This window comes from Anolis sagrei, chromosome 6 (genome assembly GCF_037176765.1).
Source record: "Anolis sagrei isolate rAnoSag1 chromosome 6, rAnoSag1.mat, whole genome shotgun sequence".
NCBI classification, from domain to species: Eukaryota; Metazoa; Chordata; class Lepidosauria; order Squamata; family Dactyloidae; genus Anolis; species Anolis sagrei.
This window is the reverse complement of record NC_090026.1, coordinates 109,684,723-109,706,419: the sequence shown is the minus strand read 5'-3', so window position 1 is coordinate 109,706,419 and position 21,697 is coordinate 109,684,723. Positions and strand designations below refer to the sequence as shown.

At 38.9% G+C, this 21,697-nt stretch overlaps 1 protein-coding gene across 4 annotated transcripts in view; it reads right to left on the bottom strand.

Moving 5' to 3' along the window:
• Nucleotides 1-21,697, bottom strand: part of MYO3A (myosin IIIA) — a 139,791-nt gene that overhangs the window by 77,318 nt on the left and 40,776 nt on the right. For all 4 annotated transcript variants that reach the window (XM_060782425.2, XM_060782427.2, XM_060782428.2 and 1 more), the window contains exons 4-7: nucleotides 19,158-19,262; nucleotides 18,409-18,508; nucleotides 4,519-4,595; nucleotides 2,305-2,450 (exon numbers count right to left, since the gene is read on the bottom strand). In XM_060782425.2, coding sequence (XP_060638408.2) covers nucleotides 2,305-2,450; nucleotides 4,519-4,595; nucleotides 18,409-18,508; nucleotides 19,158-19,262 — 428 coding nt within the window. The remainder of the gene's footprint in view (nucleotides 1-2,304; nucleotides 2,451-4,518; nucleotides 4,596-18,408; nucleotides 18,509-19,157; nucleotides 19,263-21,697) is intronic.

Genomic DNA, 21,697 nt, shown 5'->3' with positions numbered 1-21,697 from the left:
TGAGATACAGAACATATGGCACCAACCAGTTGCAATCTGCTCGCCCATAGAAAATCATGACAACCATATCTAAGAAACTAGAACTGATGTGATCTATCCAATGCAATTTTCTGAATCAGTGCATCAAACAGGCCTAAAAATCAAGACAGCAAGAAAATACTTTTTGGTTGGGCTGTGTAATAGGGTTACCCCACTTGTCAACTCAAAGTCATTTACAATCTAAAACAGTAAAAAAAAATTGTAACAGTAAACAAAGAAACTAGGGCCAGGAGTGAAAAAGGTGAAGGATAGGTGATGCTTTCAGGTTATGAGTACACTTCAAATTCATCATAGCAGAGTATAAGATCTTTAATTTGATATTGCGCTAGGAGCAGGGATGCAAAAGGATTTCCTTGGAATACTTAAGAAAAGGAGCCTGTGCTGTACTTCCTTAGATTGATATGTGCCTTAAAATACATACATTTGCAAGGGTTATGGTGCATTTTGGGAAATTCAGATTTATACATACAATGCAAACATTTTACAATTGTGATTGACTAAAACAGAGACAACTATAAAATATGCAGAAACCTAGCTTCAGTCACTGTGTGTTCAGAATTATATAAATTACAAAAAGGTATGCATGCATTTCCAAGCAAGAATGGTTATAACTTGATATATTCTCTCAATTCTTTCTTTGTATACTTGAAAATATTCAACCAACAGGTAGAATCATAAAATCACAGAAGATGAAGGTGAAAGAAGAGCTTTCCAATGAAAATATTTCTGCACGTAGAGAATCTTCACAATTCTATATGAGAGAGTCCATCTGAGTTTTTCTGTGTAGAAATCATGTTTTCACTATTTTTCTATGCAGAAAATAGGGTGTGTTTTTTTCTAAAATGTAATTTTATGCTCAAAACACCTATTTTTTTTTGGCAAAGAAAACCCCAAAATGTAAAATCCAAACAAACAAGTCAAAAGTAAGACCAAGAGTTGGGCTTTTTTTTTTTGCATACTTATTTGTGATGTGGGATTGTTATTGATAGGATATCTGAATGAATAAGGTTTCCTTGTACAAAAATGTTCATGATGTCAATGTGGTTGTCCAAGTGGAGGGAGTCATAACCCTACACCTTCCAAGTTCTAGCTCCCAGAACAGTCTATGCTAGGCATGGGCAAACTTCAGCCCTCCAGGTATTTTGGACTTCAACTTCCACAATTCCTAACAGCCAATAGATAGAATAAATAAATACCCACCCCATTGCCTCGAGCAATGAGGTGGGTATTTATTTACCATTTCAGAAGTGAGCTGAGGATACAATTAAACTGCATTTAAAAACATTTTTTTTAAAAAAGAACTTGGCATTATGCTAAATGTCCTTTGACTGGAAGCTGGCCGCTACGAGAAGGTCCTCTACTGTACATATGACAGGTCTCAGATTGCATTGTAGTAGGTGGTCTGTGGAGGGCCGAAGTTTCCCATGCCTGGTCTATGCACTTAATTCAGTGGTTCCCAATCTTTGGTCCTCCAGGTGTTTTGGACTTCGGCTCCCACAATTCCTAACAGTTAGTAAACTGGCTGGGATTTCTGAGAGTTGAAGTCCAAAACACCTGGAGGACCAAAGGTTGTGAACCAATGGCTTAACTCAAATGCTCATTATCTTTGCTGGACCACTACTCCACTGCCTTTTTCAAAACGCTTGAGCATTTTACTGAATTAGTATGCTCAGTAACTTGAACAGAAACTCAAAACTCAAACTGCAATCAAACTACAATAATTCATGCTCATTATTTTCTTCAAGTGCTGCATTACTCATATTTTAACAACTCTTGGTTTTCCCTTTAAAAGTCCAACATATTCTTATACAGTTCTTCAGACAGTTTCCATGGCCATGTGCCTTCAAGTTGACCCCAAATTAGGATGGGCCAACTACAGGCTTTTCCTAGCTTGACTAATTCACATGAAGTTTGCCACTGAGAGCGTGTGACTTGCGCAAAGTCTCCCAGTGAGTTTCCAAGACTGATGGACATCCAAACCCTGGTTTCCCTGGACCATAGAGCCTTCCACTCGAACCACAACATCACATTTACAATGTAATGGCACAGACGAAGTCCTAAAATTCAATATCTCTTTGATAGAAAATACAAGCTGCCTTCTTTAATGAAGAATTCAAGGAGTCAATTTTAATGTGTTTTTCACCTTAATTAAAGTTAAAGGGGAAAGTGGGTGGAAGGGGAAAGTGGGCAGTGTTGTCCATTACAGTATTAAACAACAATTTCCACAGCAGTGACAGTATTAAATAACATTTTTCACAACCGTACCTTGGTATTTTGAACAAAGCTCTCATGGGATGCAAATCAGCCAAAGGTGGGTCTCCATCACCTAATTCAATAGCAGTGATACCCAGTGACCATGCATCACATCTGGCATCGTAAGAACTATCCAACTGTTGCTCACATGCAATAACCTGTCAAGATATAAAGTTGTATAAAAATAAAATTTTATGGCACAACAATCAGGATAGACTTAGTTTTAGACTTTTGAACCTCATGCTGTGTAAAGTGAAATTACTCTGAAAATATAAGTACGATATATTTAAACTGCACTTGTGTCTTCCAAGTTACCTGATGATAACAGCCACACTACAAAATAAAACAAAGCAAAGCAAATTTGGAAAGATTATTTTTTTAACAGTGCTATTGGAACCCTTCAGTCAATTTGGACAATGGCCACATTGGCTTGGGGGAGTGGATTATGAGAACTACAATCTTAAAAGTAAGTTTTCTAACCTCTACAAAAATTAAAACAAAACAAAACAAAAAACAAAACAACAGCATTGAACCCCAAATATCTCAGCTTGTGATGTTTGGCTGCAATAATACAGAGTGGGGAGAGGGATGTTCTTTTCCATGTTCCCAGTGCTATTGCCATGGTAACTAAGCATCTGCCTACACATCTAAAAGGAATTCAAAATAACATCTTTCCAGCCGGGATTAATGCACTCCGGGCAGAGCCAGCCTGAGGTGTTTGGCTTCCAGAAGTGAAGAACAAGATGGCACCCCTCTCATTCCATCTACAAAAGCTGACGGGGTTGGCAATTAAATCTTTTTTCAACACTGACAATGGCCATGAATTCTGCACTGCATTTGGAAACAGCTTGCTAGCTTAGGAGGTGCAAGGGTTTTCCACCCCCAAAACCTTTTTGCCACTTCCCATTGATGTTTTAAAGGCTAAGAACATTTAGACACCAAGCCAAAGTCATTTAGAATTAGTGTCTAGCTGAGGGTGTTTTAGTAGTGAGTATACAACTATATGTCACTATGTTAACTTCTCTTTTAGGTTGTGAGCAAACTGTACTCAATCACCGAATGCCAAGGTAGATGGCAAAGAACCCATCAGACTAGAATATGCTATTAGATTTTTTAAAGTTTGTCAATGGTGTGCTTGCTTTGTGAATGATTGTGAAGCATCCCTTTCTGCACAGACTGTAAGTAAAGCTTTCCTTTTTATTGTTGGTTACAGCACACGAGTCACAAATCCACTGTCATTTTGGAGAACAAGACCATCTTTTGTTATGAAAGGTGGTTGCCTAACTCTACAAAATAGTAGGTATAGCTCTTACTTGAGGACTTAATCAAGACCTTGATACAAAACCAGGTATTGCCTCAATACAAATCTGGTTTGGGTATCCTATATCCGAAATGGCTGGCACCAGAAGTTATGAGGCATTCTTGCAGAGGAAACCCAAGTCTAACAATGAAATTAATTTATGTTTCATAGACACCTGATGGTCATTTGATAAGCAATATTTTAATCATTTGTGCATGAAACAAAGAGTGTGCACACTGAACCATCTAAAAGCAAAGGTGTCACTATTTCAGCCATCCATATGGAGAACTTTGGATTTTGGAGCATTTTTAATTTCCAGATAAGGTATACTCAACCTGTAACTATTTCAATTAATATCTCCCTCCTCTATTTGAAGATACAGAGGAGAATATTCTTGGCTTCAGTGCTCTGGTTGTGTGGTGGTTTCCCCTTAGAGGCCTGAAATCCACCAACACTGCCCCTATTTTGGGATCCCAATTAAGATTAGCTGATACAGGACAGCAAAAAGAGAGAGAGAGACAAACAGAGAGAGAGAGAGAGAGAGAGAGAGAGAAAGAGAGAGAAGCAGGTTTCTATGAAAAGCTATAAACATTTGATTTTTAAAAAGGAATTTATGTCACAAAGCCTATTACAACTGACATTTTCTGTGTAGAGAAACAACTGACTGCAATATAAGATAGTTGCTTCATTGTACTTGAGTGAATAATGACACCTTGGCTATATTTTGTTTTAATAGCCTTAGCATTGATCAAAACATAAAGCATTTCATCAAAGGAATTTAAAAATGTCACAGGAGAATGAAGGAGGGGGCATTGTAGAAATTTGGGGGAGGAGACAGAAGGACTAGGAAGTGATGGATTAAAAAGAAAAGCACAGAAGCACAAATAGACATATCTCAAACTAGCAATTAATTAAAAAATCCTAACCTCAGGAGCCATCCAAAAGGGAGTCCCTACTGACGTATTCCGTCGGAGACGACTGCTGGTCAGTTGAGCCGATACACCTAAAGGGAACAGGCAGATTGACACCAGTATGATGTTTATGTTTAAAGATTTCCATTTGGAGGCTCTTGCCACTTCTTATTCTCTTAATTATGTTCCAACATGGCCTTTTCCTTCAAAAGCTTAGCAGCATTTTGCAGTTCTCTAACAGCCAGCCAGCCAGCCCGTCAGCAATATTCCACCAACACAGCTTGCTTTTCTGAATTTCCTCCATCACCACCAGTCACTGAAAGGGGCATGGACTTAGTTCTAAATGAGGGTTTTACAAGCAATCTGACTGCATATTTTTTGGATGGGTGATTATAGCCTTTCTGTATGCTTTTCTTAGCAGCAGGAAACCACACTGAGTTTTTTAACGCATAGAGCACTCTTTTTTTATATAGAAAAGAAAACACATAAGCCATACTTTTTTAAAAAACAAAAAGATGCTTTAACAACATTACAAATATAGCCTTCTATGTTTATTTTCATTTTATATTCACCCCCCCCCCCAATATCACATTTGAAGTTAATAAGGAGAAAAGAGCATCAGAAACATTTAAATGTATATTGAACATGAGCTGCTGCCATAGTAGGTTGCTTCACATTGGTCTGGGACCATGTCCCAACTTAAGCAAACACATCATAGAAAGGCTTACACAAAAACATTTGTTGTTACCAAAATCTATATTACAATTTGGCAGCTCTTCCAACTCTTCTAATTTACCAGTTACAATCTTGCTAAATCACGCGCCATCTCATTTTGTCAGCAGGTTTTGAAATGTCCCAGTTTCTCTTTCCTTCTCTAACTTTCCCTCTTTTCCCTCAGTTTACATCCACAGGTGCAAACTGAGTTAAAAGTGCAAAACTAGTTTCCACTTATATAATTCCATAAGAGGAGATTAAAAACAACCTATCACAGTCTCTCCCAACTTATCCATTTTTCCTCTTTAACTATTTTTGCCATGTTGACTACATGGATGTTGCTTAGACACTTGTGTACACGCTTTCATCTGTGAAATGAGTAAAGATATATCTTTTAATATTAATGATAGGATTGCACATGTCACCATATTTCTCATTTCTATGTATAGTTGTGAAAGCTGGCCAATGAAGAAAGCTGATAGGAAGAAATCGAGTCATTTGAAATGTAGGGCTGGAGAAGAGGACTGTGGATTGTGAAAAAGATAAATCAGTGGGTGCTAGAACAAATTAAGACAGAACTCTCTCTAGAAACTAAGATGAATGAACTGAGACTGTTGAACTTTGGCCATAACATGAGAAGACATAATTCACTAGGGGAAAAAAAAGCTTGGTAAGGTTGAGGGCAGTAGAAGAGGAAGACCATATTCCAGGTGGATAGACTCAATCAAGGAAGTTACAGCACTGAATCTGAGGAAATGACAGAGGGCTCTCATTTATGAGATCACTATAAGTTGAAGTCAACTTGACACTGGTTAACTACAGTCATGTTGTTTTAGCCTGTTGTTGCAGACAACTACCAATAATTCTTCTAGTTAGCATACCCAGCTGTGAGGATGCTGCATTCCAACATCTGGATGTCCTTGTGTTTCTCACCTCTGCATTAGATTGTTTTCAACCACTGACATGAAAGAACTACTGTATCAGACCAGACAACCATGGCATCTAACAACTTGCCTCTCATACTGTTCATCTAAATAATTTTGGGAGAAGTCAACAGGTATTCCTCCAGCAGCTAGCATTCCCTGATAGTAATAATACATAATTATGTCTTAACCACATCTCCCCATAGATGTAGGTGGGGAACAACAACAGAGTCGAACACAACATATAGTTTCAGTGAAAAACACATAAATCTGTTAAAAATAGAAAACATCAGCTTAAAAGAACACAGAAGACCAATACATATTAAAGCAATCAGTCTATTCAACTAAAAGCGGGAAATGTGACTTTTTGTGTTTGACCTCTCAAAATCCTTTCAGTCAGCATGGCAACCAATATTATTTCCTGAAGTATGAGCAATGGTCTGCAATGGCTTTATTTTTCATAAATTTGCTTGATCTCTTTTCAAAGCTATTTAAATCCAGAGACATTATCTTCCCCAAACATGGGTAAACTTCGATCCTCCAGGTGTTTTGGACTTCATCTCCCATGATTCCTAACAGCCTACTGGATGTTAGGCTGTTATATATGGAGGGCCGAAGTTTGCCCATGCTTGCTCTACACCATCCATAAAATTAAGGATCTGCTTCCATTTACCAAGAAGCTTAGTCTTTTATTTGGTATCACAAGGGACAGGAACCCAAAAGCCCAACAGTCTGCACGTATGTCCCTTATCCTCTAAAATGAAGAAAGTAAAACATGGTTGAGTAACTTAAGATATTGAAGAATATATGTGTGCTAAATTTTAATTTGCTTTGACACAATAGGAGCTAAATGGAGCTAAAGTACACAATTAACAGTAAAAAGCAGAAAGAAACAAAACAGTTATAGTCATGGCCATATATTCACATCAATTTTTCTGTCACATAGTCTACTTGCCTACCAATTTATAATCTGTATTCCAATTTCTTCCAATAGATAGAAATATCTGAAGGAGTCATCATTACATAAACTATGTCAATCAAGCAGGCCCCTAAGAGATTGTCTGGGGAGGCCCTGCTTTCAATCCCACCCCCTTAGTAAATAATAATAATAAAGCTTTATTTGTACCCCGCTACCATCTCCCGAAGGACTCGGTGCGGCTTACAAGAGACCGAGCCCAAAGACAATAGTAAAACAATAACCCCCTTTACAGATGCAACTGATGGGGACAAGACACAGGGCCTTCTCGGTGTTGGCCCCTCAGCTATGGAACTCCCTCCCCATGGAAATTAGATAAGCCCCCTCCCTCCTGTCCTTCAGGAAGAAAGTTAAATCCTGGTTATGGGACCAAGTGTTTGCACAGTGATAGTGCAACAATTGATATCTCAGTGCAATAATGAACAATTACAGATGACAATTGGAATAGCTCCTGACTTATGCTCCTGGATTGTGTGATTTTAAATAACAGTTTTAATTGATACGTTTTAATGATGCAGTTTTAATGTATATTTTGTTTTACACTGATACGTGTAATATGGTTAAGGTTCTTAATTTATAGTATGTGTTATTGTCTAGAAATTATGTTTTAGTTTTTACATGTATGTAAGGGATTGCATTTTGCCTCTATTATGTTGGAAACCGCTTTGACTCCCCTTAAGGGTGAGAAAGGCAGCATATAAATGCAATAAATTGAAAATAAATAAATAAATAAAATAAGAGCTGTAAAAGCAAATAATTATACCAAAAAGCAAGAGTAGCAACAAAGCAATAAAAAACATCACAAAGCTAGACCAAAAGCAACCAATCTAAGCAGCAGCAATTTTTTAAAAGATGTACAGGAGAAAACAGTTTTTAAATGATTGTGGAACACTGGCAAAAAGGTGAAAACACAGCATATTGAGAATCCCGATTCATTGTTCCGGCAGAAACAACTTCAACAGCTTAACATTACATCTGAGACTAGAGTCCTTGCTTGTCACTCTGCTAACAAGCCAGAGTTTGAAGTTGGTCTATGATTACTGCCTTCTTTGAGTGACAAGTCAGAACTAGGGTTCAGATATAACATGAAGGTTTAAATCCAATTGTCAGTCTCAGCTAGAGCACATCAATTCAGGCTGGCTCAAGCTGTGGCAATAAATTTGATTTAAGCTTAAGTTCTTTCTTCCTGATAAATTTTTGGAGTTGTTCCTGTTGTTGGGAGGAACCAAATGGAGGGAACTGTGTTTGTTGATGACTGATAAGCCAGGATCCCCAGAACTGTGGCTTTTAGTTTTGTCCAAATGTAGCCAACATAACCATGGAAGCAGGGTAATTCTACAATAGGGGTACCACTACAGAAATTAAGAAGAGAAGATGGCAGAACTATTCAAAATTCTTATTTCTCACTCAGTATAGGTTATGCACTGTTCACCCACACTTGACTAAGGTTTGCAAAACCAACTGCAAAAGCTATGGGTACTCATATTTATGATTTGGAGAGAAGGACCTTGTATCTTTTTCTCCTACAATATATCTTATGCCCTGGTATAAATGTAATTCACTTCGTCTTGGCAAAGGGACACACACTTGGACCATCATGCCAAAAGAAAAGGGCAGTGAGTGAACTCTTATTATGCTACACTGTCAGATCTGATTAACATAAATGGCTTCACAGAGAAAAGGGCAAACATAAAACTGACATTAATTCATAGGAGAAACTGAACTGAAATAGTGTTCCATTCCTTTAATCTGAAGTGCTAAAATTTATGACAGCATGTTTGGATTAAAAAATAATACTTGCCTTAAATTTTAATCATGAGACACTGCTTTCTTAAGGAAGATTTTAAAACATTATTAGTATTTGTATTAGCCTTTTGCTCTTGGCGGCAGTCTGACATTTCAGTGTGCATCACTAGGTGAACATTTCCTTGGGCTCTTGCCTCTTATGAGAGGACCATGATGTCAGCAATGCCACACTTGGCAATATTGCCTTTCACTTCCATCAACCGGTCAAGCATAAACCCAGCTGACTCACAAGATTTTGCACAATGGCTTTTCCGGGACTTGTGTGTGTATATGTAAAGTGGTGTGTATTTAAAACTATTTTTAGAGGAGATGTAAATATAGAGTGCACATCCATATGGATTTAAACCACAATGCAACCACAGAGTATGAAAGCATTGCTCATCTGCATTAAATCTACTTAATGCCTAGGGAAAATTCCACAGATTTTTTTATTTATGTAAAGGATTTGGAAAATAATTCTGTAGTCTATAGGGCCACTGGGAGTTGTTATCCAAGCTTTGTCCATACATCAAATGGGTCTGGCCTAGCAGGCCTGTAGCGAGGGGGGGGGGGTGTTAGGAGTTCAACCCCCCCGAAATGTTTCAGATTTTTTTTAAAAAAACTGGTTTACTCATGAATTTTAACTGGTTAACCAAATCCCCATGCTAAGTCTATGAGATGCAAAAAATTAAGAGTCCCTCCAGAACGGCAAGCACTATCTCAAGCAAATATTGACAATTTATTCACACTATCATTACTTGCAGCAATAGCTGATGTACTGAAGCAACCAAGTTGGGGAGGGTGTGTGTTGAATGCTCTCATTAAGGAGGCCAGACTTGGTGGAGGTGGTTGACAGGGGCGGAGCTGCAGGCTATTGAAGGCTGCTCTGCCCCCTGCTATGCTCTTTGCTTCAGCGTGAGCTAGGAGGCAGGTTTCAACACCCCCCGCGAAATTTTCAACCCCCCCCCCCCCGAAAATTTTAACCCCTCCCGAAATTTTTTTCTGGCTACGGCCCTGTGGCCTAGTGGGGTTAGGTTATGACCCCATTTCAACTGAGTGTAGTCAGGGCTCAACATTCACTGAGATTTGGGGAGCAAGACTCCTGCAAAATGTCAAAAGCTGCAAACTCCCCCCCCCCCACTTTTTTAACCTGACAGGACAACTCTCAAGGGATCTATAGTCACCATCTAAACACATCCTTGCTTCCAACAGTGTCCAATCTGTGGAACATCCCCAGTAAGGAAGGTCACCATGGACCTCCCTTGGTCCTTTACAAGGTCAAACTGAGACAGCTCCCTATAAAAGAATAACAGGCACCACGAGCTCATCTTTACTGATGGAGCTACACAACACAATCTTTTACATTCAGAACTGTGTGTTCTTAAATAGCAAACTATTCAAAGTCCCAGCTGTGCTCCTCTATAGAATGGAATATATGACTATCATATTATCTAGTTTCTGGAGGAGCAGCAGCACAAAAGCTCTTGATTGAAATCAATGAAGCAGAGAGTTTTATTTACTGATACATGTTGGCATGACTAAAAGAAAACACTAAGCCTTTCTCTGACTCATCAAGCTAAAGGCACAGGAAAACTTATTTCTGAACAGTTTCAAGTGAAATTGCTTTAAGTAAGGATTACGCTTTATGGAATGATTCATACAAAGTTTGCAGTTCATGCAGGGCAACTAGAACTCTGATTCGAATAGGCTGTTGAGGGTGACTCAAAGTGGTTATTCTTGTAAACATCACTTTGGTCTTGGGTTTTCAGGGGTTGTCTCTAAATGAGAGATGAGGGTACAATTTCTCCAATTTTGAGGGGCTCTTCCCAGATTAGATAAAAAAGACTGCATATAAATATCTAGTTCCACTAATAGCATAGCACCTTGCAACAATTTGCAAGGTTTAATTGATCTTTTGCAAATAATCTCCACAAGGTCTATATATTTACTCTCATAATGTTGTAGTCTGGCAAGCATCAGAGGATTTTTCTGAATGTTTAAAGGATGAGGGGGATGATGAGTTCCAAAATGCGGGGAACTGCAGGCAGTAGAGGCTGCTGTTTTGAATTCTTCACCTTGTTCCCAGGCAACAGGGGAAACTGAAAGTGCCAGTTCCCTTGAGAAAATGCCTTGGGAAGTTGAGGAGTTTTCAAGGGAGTGTAGATTAGACCAAGATTATGGCAACAAGAATGATTGACAACTGGAAAATAGAGGGAGAAAATGTGGAGGCCGTGACAGACTTTGTATTTCTAGGTGCAAAGATTACTGCAGATGCAGACTGTGGCCAGGAAATCAGAAGACGCTTACTTCTTGGGAGGAGAGCAATGTCCAGTCTCGATAAAATAGTAAAGAGTAGAGACATCAGACTGGCAACAAAGATCCGCCTAGTCCAAGCCATGGTATTCCCTGTAGTAACATACGGATGTGAGAGCTGGACCATAGGGAAGGCTGAGCGAAGGAAGATCGATGCTTTTGAGCTGTGGTGCTGGAGGAAAGTGCTGAGAGTGCCTTGGACTGCGAGAAGATCCAACCAGTCCATCCTCCAGGAAATAAAGCCCGGCTGCTCACTGGAAGGAAGGATACTAGAGACAAAGTTGAAGTACTTTGGCCACATCATGAGGAGACAGCAAAGCCTAGAGAAAACAATTATGCTGGGGAAAGTGGAAGGCAAAGGGAAGAGGGGCCGACCTAGGGCAAGATGGATGGATGGCATCCTTGAAGCGACTGGACTGACCTTGAAAGAGCTGGGGGTGGTGACGGCCGACAGGGAGCTCTGGCGTGGGCTGGTCCACGAGGTCACGAAGAGTCGGAGACGACTGAACGAATGAACAACAACAGATTAGACCTGAGAACACAGAGCGTGAAGAGCAGATAAACTAGAGGATTCGAGATAAGACCTTCAAGTCCAGATGTGTTAGACATGATGTCATGGGTGCCTGGGAGAGCTTAAATTAAGTGGTTTGGTTTCAAGCCTTTCAGAGGAGACAACATTGCTAATGGGGAATGGTCGCCTCTTCATGATGCCAAGTTCATGGTTCCTGATGTCAAGATTCCTATTTCAGGTTCCTGTTTATGCCTATGTACGTTTGCCTTGGAGAGGTTCCTGTTTTCATGTTCATGGATATATGTTTGGATTTATTCTGTGATTTTAGATTCCTTGATTTTAGTGTTTAACCTGGCATTTTTGGACTATTGCTACTGAAGTCTGGCTTCTTTTGTGTATTGCATTTTATACCCTGTCTGTCTCTTTTGGATTTGCCCTTTTCCTCTTTTTTATATGCTTTCTTTAATAAGCATTCTTTTATTGGATTGCTGGACTCTGGTGTGGTGCTGGGTGAAAGGTAAAAAAATGAAGACAAAAATAGTGATTCTCTGTTGAGATAACCTTGGTAATGTCTATATATAACAAAATATGAATATTCTTGTTATTGCTCTTTTTTATACTGCACTACGAATGTATATTTTGACTTTGTATGTTTTTTTCTCCCTTTCAATCTTCCCAGCAATCTTATAAGATTGGTTTGCAGAAAAGTCACATAGTAAATTCCATGACCAAGCACAGAATTGAATCTAGGTTCCCTTGTTCTGCTTTCAGTACATTAAACATTATTCTCAGATCAGCTGTAAGTAAAAATGCTATGAACTTTGAAACATAATGAAGGGGAGAAGCAAGAATTAGTATGCCTAATTCACCAAATTACAATGCAAATTAGAATACATTGTATGATATACAAATATGCATAATACACACATTTGATGTTCAGATTTAAAGAAATGGAATGAGTTATACTGAAACTCACATTTCAAGAACGTCTGAGGAAATTTACACAGTGAAAAAGAAGATGATATAGAGATCTAACTCATGGTATCTCTGATGTCAATGACTCAGTTAAGGTCTTACAATCTCAGGGCTATGACTGATTCTAGTAATCTGTAATGTGGTATTCCTCTTTTCTAAATGCTTCTACCTTACTAAGTACTGTTGTCTTGTCTAGTGAATGCAAATACATACATAAAGCAGGATGTGGGAGTTCAGTTTAAAGTGAAAGGGTAGAAAAGAGCAAGAATTTGAAATCTCATCTCTCCTTGTTAACTGCTTTTCCACATTGGGATAGGGGTTTCCTTTAGGTTTGGAGACTCACAAGAGAAAAATCTAGTTGGAATGAAGTTAGCTGGAGGGAAGAAAAAAAGAGCTTTACCTTCCCAACCTCCACTTCTAAATGTGAATTAAGTGGTATCCCAACTCACATCGTTCTCCTGTCATATCATCTAGTTCAGCTTGAATTTCCACAAGCTGCTTAAGTAAATCTTTCCAGTTCAGTTCAGTTGGTTCAATGTGTTCCAGTATATGTGTCATGCCAATGTCAAATATTCTAAATAAAAAGCCAATTATCTTCCTTCTGTTTCTCAGAAATGACTCACTGAAGAGTTTTAGCCTCTGGTTTAGTCAGGCAGCCTGACGCTACAAGCAAAGCTGTCCCTTTATGTCCTGTTGATTCAAGCTCATCCATTAGCTTGGGGTGGACAGAAGATAGGCTGGGATCTACTGGCAGATCTGTGGGTTAGATCACCAAAGATTTTTGACTCCCAGCTCTAGCAAAATTAGGTTCTGATACCACTGTTACTGCTGTTACTACACATATCCTAGTCCAAAAACAGTGTTATATAGTACTGTCATTCTGAAGTCAGCACAGATTGTGTTTTCCTAGGCATGGCCACATGTATACAGTATGTAAACCAATAAACACACTCACCCATACAGTTTTGCACATTTCTTCACTACAAGGGAATATAAGAATCAATTTACTGAGTACCCATTTACTAAACTAGTGATTTAATTAACATTGTCTAGAATAAGGATGAAGAGCCAATGTGGCATAGCAGTTTGAGTGTTGGGCTACAATTCTGGAGAACAGGGTTCAGCCATAAAAACCCACAAGGCAAGTCACACAACTATGACAGTATTATCTTAGGGTCACCAAAAGTCAGAAACAACTTAAAGGCACACAACAACAGCAGCAGCAGCAGCAGCAGCAGCAGCAGCAGCAACAACAACAACAAAATAATGAGAACAATTTTACCATTGCCTATGTATCCATTTCTCAGTAGGTGCAAAAAGCATGTCAATGTTTTCATTGCTACTTCATCAAATGGATATGCGGACACACTTGGGTTAAACAAGGGTAGGGGTGGGAATGATGCTGACTTCCAGATGTAATTGGATTGCAACTCTCAACATTCCTCACTTTGCTGGCTAGGGATGCTGGGAACTGCAATCCAACAAGATCTGGTCAGCCTGCATGATTCCCCAAGGAGATGGACATACCAAACAATGAAAAAGAGGTGTATCTTCTTTGCTGTAGTTTTTGTCAGATGTCCTCGTGAACTCTTCAATTCCTATTAGCCCTAGCCCTGCCGTACCCTGCCAGTTTGACATTTATGAGGAATCCTCTACACATACATATGCATATGCAGAGAACTTTTGCAGGTGAGCAAGAAACCTGACATAAACCTGAAGGTCCTAGAACTACTTCTGGTGACATGACAAGCAAATGGTTATAGGGAGGTTGTGCCATAATAGAAGTGGGTATACAGGACCATAACACATCTGCTTTATTTAGCAGATGCTGTTCCTCCTTTTAAATTTATGACATGCTTGAGTAAAATGGCCTCTTTAATAAATGAGTCAGATTATGAAACGTATGGTTGAAGATTGTGGTTAAAGCTGAGATAATAAGGCAATTTCTCTTCAAATGGCACATGCCATACTGAAACAGATGTGCAAACATACCACATCTCCAGCCTGGCACTGGATGAAATACAGAGGAACTACTGCTGTCACTTCATGATTCCTTCATCTAAATCTATAATTGTGACAGTTAGCTTCACATGCAGAAAGAGAGAAGCAGAAGTAGGTAAAATTACTAGCTTAGATGTTACAGCAAGATATCCTCCCCTACTGAGCAGTCTCATTGTGATGTGGAAATCACCATAGATTCAGGCAGGCTACCGAGTTTGGAATAAGTCCACAGTCGCAGACTGTAAGTTACTACACCAGGGGTCTACAGACTAAGTCCTGTGGTCCAGATGTGGCCCTTCAAGGTTGTTTACCCAACCCCTGCCCTAAATTTTAGACTTTGGGTCACCCTCAGTCTGAAACAACTTGAAGGTACACAACAACAACAGTCTTAATTAACTTGACTATCTCATCCATCAAAAGCAGGCTCACACTTCCCTCTGAAATACTGTTAAGTTTATGTTGGTTAAAATTGTTCTTCATTTCACATATTGTACTTTTTTTTTCCTTTTTTCATGTTTGTTTAAACTATAGTCAGGTTCCCTGAAAGTGTGAGGGACCATGAAGGTTTGAGGCCTCCTATACTACAGCACTCTAACTCTCCACTAGAATTCTTTCTGCAATTCAATTTATTTATTTATTTATTTACAGTATTTATATACCGCCTTTCTCACCCCTGGGGGCGGGGGGATGGGAACGGACTCAAAGTGGTTTACACATAAATAATGGCAAGATTCAATGCCTTACGTTGGGCACCGATATGATGCCAATACAAACAATTACTATAGTAAAACAACAATTAAATATAAATCACAATTAAAACAATACATCAACAAGCATTAAAACAATAAAACAGTCTCGTCTGTCGAATTTACAATTCCACTAACAGTAATTGCAAAATTAGAGTAATGCAATTCACTAGCAGTCATAATACTGCAATAATAATACAAAAAGAAAAACAACACAAAAGTCAAGGTAACACAATAACAACCCCCACCCCCACCCTCAATATGGATAAAAACTCATTCATTTTTCAAACAACTCCCAAATCATGTATGATCTTGGAAGGTTCAGCCCCGATTAGTACTTGGATAGGAGACCTCCAATGAATACCAAGCAAAACTTCAGAGGTAACTGGCAAATCCATCTGATTATTCCTTGCTCAAGAAAACCCTGTGAAATTCATGAGTCTGTTATAAGTATATAGGCAACCTGAGTGCACACACAACAATGGCACCGATCTATATATAGTATCACTTTAGAATATGTTCCCTCTACCATGGGCACAATGGCTGGAGATGATGGGAGTTGTAGTTCAACAGATCTAGAGAGTGCTAAATTGGGTGAGATGGTTTCAGGGAGTTATTTCATCATTCAAAACATTTCATGATAGTTTTGGCTCTTCTGGATATATCCTAAGATCCTTTTCTGTCTTTTAATCTAAATTCATTAGTTATAAACGTCCATATTGAACTAACTCATGGGGTCAGCAACAGCAACCTTGATTTACATCCCCACCAAAGCTCTTTAATCTACAATCCCACATCAAGCCACAATACCATACTAATTAAGAACACTATGCACATAGCAGGAATCCAAAAGGAAATTATTTGAACCTAATGTTCAATTAATCCACATACCAACTCAGTTTAATTTTATTATTTTAAGCTTTTCGTCCTTTGAAGTATTTTTTTTAAAAAAATACACTCATATTCATGCTCAACATGTGTCTCATCCCATCAGTCAGCCCCCTGATTTATTGATGATTTATTTTACAAATGAATGAAGGCTCCTCTTTTTGTTATGAATGGGCCTCTATCATATAGGTGACCTAATTAGAACTGAGAGATATGACCGGCCTTATTAATGTCAAGGGTGCATGAGTAAGCACAATATATTGAAAAGCAAGAAGAGATTTTGATGCTTCCCTAACCATAATAGACTTTCACAAGAATTCAAAACAATTTACATATGACTTCCAAATTTAGTAAGTACATTTAGAATGTATATATGATTTTAAATTATTATAATAAACACATACACACATATTAGACATGTAAATACATTTTAAAATATAAAAATGAGCAAATGATGGCACAAAACAAGATCCTACTGAATTTATAGTGAGTTTGAACTACCTAATACATGCTCTGGAAGGTGAAATGGCAGTGGTTGGCAAAGACTTGTATAATTCCTGCTTTGTGGGAGGATCCAGACAAAGTTTTGCATTTACATCAAGTGGAATATATCATACGTGTACACACACATTGAAATTCAAGATATCAAAATTGTTTTTAGAGGGGGAAAGCCCATGTACAGTGCACTTGTTATTTTCTACTATCTTATGAGAAAGTGGACATGACTATATTAAAGCTGAGAGCCAAACTTTCTTCTCCTGGGTAATATCATCTATCCAAACATACTATGCACATAATCTTCTTACCCAAATGCCATGCAAAAAATCTCCATCATCCAAGTCAATATAATTTATTTGATTTATTTATCTGAATTATACATTTCTTTTCCCACAGTGTGCATAAAGGCAGTGTATATGATACACACACTAATTTATTCTTACAAAAATCCTGAGAGATTGGTCAAGCCAAGAGAGGTTCCATTGGCACAATGCCATTCAAGGTAATTTGCGGTTCATAGAATTAGAGTTGGAAGGGACTCAAGAACCTGCCATGCAGGAATATACAATCAATGCATTCTTAATGTCCAGGCAATATCTATTCAATAACCTCCAGAGAAGGAGACTCCACCATACTTCAAAAGCATATTCAATTGGGAACTAGGAACCTAGAACCCTACCTTCACAACACCATATTGAATCTCAGGCATGGCTAAACGAAGGCCCAGGGGCCGAATGTGTCATGTGTCACCTGGGCACCTACCTCAGGCCCTCCTCATTTTTCCTGTCCTCTTGGCATAAGGACACAATGGCTTGCCACGTCCTTATGCCAAAAAGACAGCAGAGAAAGGCACGCAGCAGCTGAGAGCCTTCTGGAGCACTCTCAGCCACTGCATGTCTCACCACCTTCTCAGTACAAATATGCTGTGGGCCACCGTGTCCTTATGCCGGGAGGACGGCTGGAAGAAGGCACGAGGTGGCTGAGAGCCCTCTGGAGTACTCTCAGCCACCGCCTGTCTCACCTTCCTCCTGCCATAATGCCAAGAGGACAGCCCGAGGATCCGAGAAGGAGGATAGGAAGGAGGATTAGGGTAGTCGCTGCATGTCTTGTCCTCTCGGCATAAGGACAGCCCCGGGAGGACAACCTGAGGATGACCCTGAAACTGCTCTGTCCCCTCCTGGCCCCACCCTCTCCTGGGCCCTCTCCCACCTGGGCCTGCCCCGCCCAGTGTACCTGGTCATCCTTCCTCCTGGCTTGGTCCTTCTGGCCGGACTCGCAAAAATGTTTGCCCATGCCTGTTCTAGCTTTTAAGTATGTTTGTAATTTTAAAATTCCTTCTAACCAGCAAGTAATTCAAGGAATAACAAGCCAGCATGGAAACCAAGGGACTAACAGGGGGAGAATGAATAGGATAGATGGACAGAAGAGAGAGAGATCCCTCTCTTCTGTCTGCCCACTATCTCACCTGAATGGAATTCCTGTTTTCCCATAGCTACAAGCAAGTTGTTAAACACAAGGCTGGTATACAGCCTAATTGAGCAATGACACTTAGGTTATAAAAGCATAGTAATTTACCAAAATCCACAAGCTTAACACCTCCTTCAGTGGTTAACAGGATGTTATTTCCCTTGATATCACGGTGAATGGTTTTGTTTTCATGCAAATGCTGAAGTCCCTGAAAAGAAAGTGTAAAACCCATTAACATACAAAAATTTAAAAACTGTTGAAATGTCAGTACAATTGAATAACAGTATCATTAAGATTATTTTCAATATAATTCAAGGGTATAAGATTCAGCATTTGACATCTTGGAAATAATAATTAGTATGTAAATTATGGGTATTGTGGCAATTTATAAATAAAAAATAAAATTCAAATCCATAATTAATTTCCCTCTCAAATGTTCTCCAAATCAGCAGAAGCCAGAAATATTTGTATTATAGTCGAGTGTATTTATCAGGGTGGGGTTGGCCAAAACTACCTGCAAAGGCCAAGCTAGGCCTTTCCCCAAATTATGGGGAAAGAAAGCACTGTATACAATGACATCTTTCCCTCTTCTAAACAAATAAGAAATGGCCCTAATCAAAGCAGCACCCATGTAGCCTTGTTACATAATCAGTATTAAGTATGATCTCCATATGTGTTGATTCATTTATTCCTGTCCAACAGAATATATCCTCTCTAGACATTGTCTAAGTCCTCCAAATTGATTCTATGTATTCTTGGGCCACGGGTCTTTCATTTCAATAGGATTTGCTATTATCTGTGATTTCCATATCCACGAGAATATTTCAATTATGGTATTTCAGGGTTTTTTTACTCACCATAAGTGCTTCATGTAGAATGTAAGCAATGATAAGTTCACTCATTCTTTCCCCTCGTTTCAAAAACCCTTTCACAAGATCGGTTACCGATCCTCCGTTACACAACTATAGGTATAGAAACACAAAATTTGAAAAGAAAGAAAAATAATTATTGCAACATCCAAGTTTTTGAGATAAGAATCAAGCCCTGGTTGATGGTACAAGCTGGAAAACTACACAGAAATCTTCTCTAGTAATCTCTCTCTACAGGTACTTTATGAAAATAGTTTTTAAAAAAGCCAAAAGTGTAACACAGGACTTAGTCCAATAAAGAAGTAAAGGAACTTAATCAATTTTAAATCAGTGGATTCCTATACAAGAAAGAAAAATGATTATTGCAACATCTTAGTTTTTGAGATAAGAATCAAGCCATAACTCTTTTCTATTCACCGTCCCTTTTTTGCTTCTCTCATTAGATACTCTTTTTCTTTCTCCTTACCTTTCATGGTTTTCTCATTCCAAAGGAACCTCTTCTACTATATATTATCTTCTTTAATAACCATGTGACTATTGGCCATCTTAGGACATTGAGAAATATTATGGCTGCATTATGGTAAAGGTAAATGTTTCTGCTGCATTAATGGCTGCACTAATGCCCAGCAAAAACTAAGTTAGAGTTACTGAAAATTATAGAGTCCATGTAGTTGATTGTTCCTATATGGCTCCTTGTGAAGCTGGCTTCAGCCACAGCAAGGATGCATATTTAGCTTTTCAGAATCCCTTTAGATTCACCAACCATGGCCACAATTAAGGATAGGTCCAATTTGAAATGGCTACTTTTAAATTGGGCCTAACACTATTCTGAAACATAATCATGTTTCTCTATCCCTGACAATTAGCCATCTTAAACAGTACGTGAAAATTGTTAGCTATTAATGTAACACAATAGCATTTTCATTATCAGAGAGACACAGAGAGAGAGACAGCTGTAGGTTTGTGCCATAAATGCCAAAATATTTTGGCTCAGCTTTCAGATTATGACTTTGGGAGAAGCATCATTCACTGCTCTGCTTTAGGCAGCAAACATGACGTGGTCTGTCCACTGGAACATCTAACTGCTCTAAGAAATGGGATGAGATGTAACAACAGACTTGACAAAGGAAGCAAAGTTGAGCACTGCTCTCTCCCACAGTTCCTAACATTCCAGCTTAATCGGCTGAGGGGGGGGGGGGGGGGAGGAAAGGGCTTGAGACTGTTAGGAATTGTGGGAGTTGAAGTCCAAAACACCTGGAGGGTCCAAGTTTGCCCAGGCCTGCTCTAGAAGAAGGCAATGACAAACCACCAGAGCATTCTTTGCTTCAGAAAATTCTATGAAATTCATGACATACCCACAAGTCAACAGGTGAATGGAAGGCAGCTATATGTCTAAAATGCATACATATACACTATCCAAGAAACTAGCATAATGCTTCTCATTTGGTACTCTTTAAAATGGAAGTTCCTATTGTTAAGCATTGGCATGCATAAAGCAAAAGAGCACTTCTGTCCTCCATCCTCTGCTGAAATGCTAGTTGTAATAATTGGTGTCATTGGAAAAGGAACTCAAAGCAATCAGGCCTGTGAAGAACTATAACTAAGCTACACTTATCTGTGTAAAAAAAAAAATCATTTCTTGATTATAAATTGGAACTAGCTGCGGTAGAAGCAGCTTTCGGCACCGGTTACAAGAAGCATTCTGTAATGCATGTTGAAGATGGAGATTAAGAATTTCATCCATCCCTGCGTTTTCCTTTGACCTCTACAAATCACCCCACCCCACCTTTCCCTGAGTTAATATTAGCCTTGTTCTATTTTCTTATCGGCTCAAGCGAAGCCCATGGGCAAAGCAACTCCTCCAATTTAATTCTCCTGTCCCAATGTCTATTTTTACTAATTGTGTCAACACTCCTTCCACAATGGCTGTCTTTGCAGATGCAGATTCAAACACTAAGACATTTCCATGTATTCCTCAGGAACCCTGACAGAACCCAATGGGCTTTAGCAATGATATCATGGGAACTGAATTGAGAAGCAGAAGGGAATTAAAAGAATGCAAATAACGATGTTAACTTCACATATTCAGCAGTGTTTAGAAGGTGTGAGCAGGAGGCAAGATTTGGATTTGATAACCTTCAGGGAAGTCTATGAAGAGTGATGACATTGTGTCATAGTACATATACCCAAAATGAACAACATTCTGGAAACCATGCCATTGTAGAGAACTGGGGAGATTAAGCTTAGAGGAGATGGAAAGGTGATACAATAGGGATACCATGTAGATGATGGGGTGAGCTTGTTTTCTGCTGCTTTAGAAATCGGAACACAAACTATTGGATTCAAGTTACAGATTCCACTTAAACATCCATTAAACCCTTCCTGACTTGTAAGAACAGAAGAATCCACTCAAATAATTTTTCCCTATGGCACCAGATTTCAGCAAAGTGTATTTATATTCCTTTCCAGTGTAGATTTCTTTATCTATCTGTAGTTATTATAGGAACCCACAGCATTTTAAGAATCCC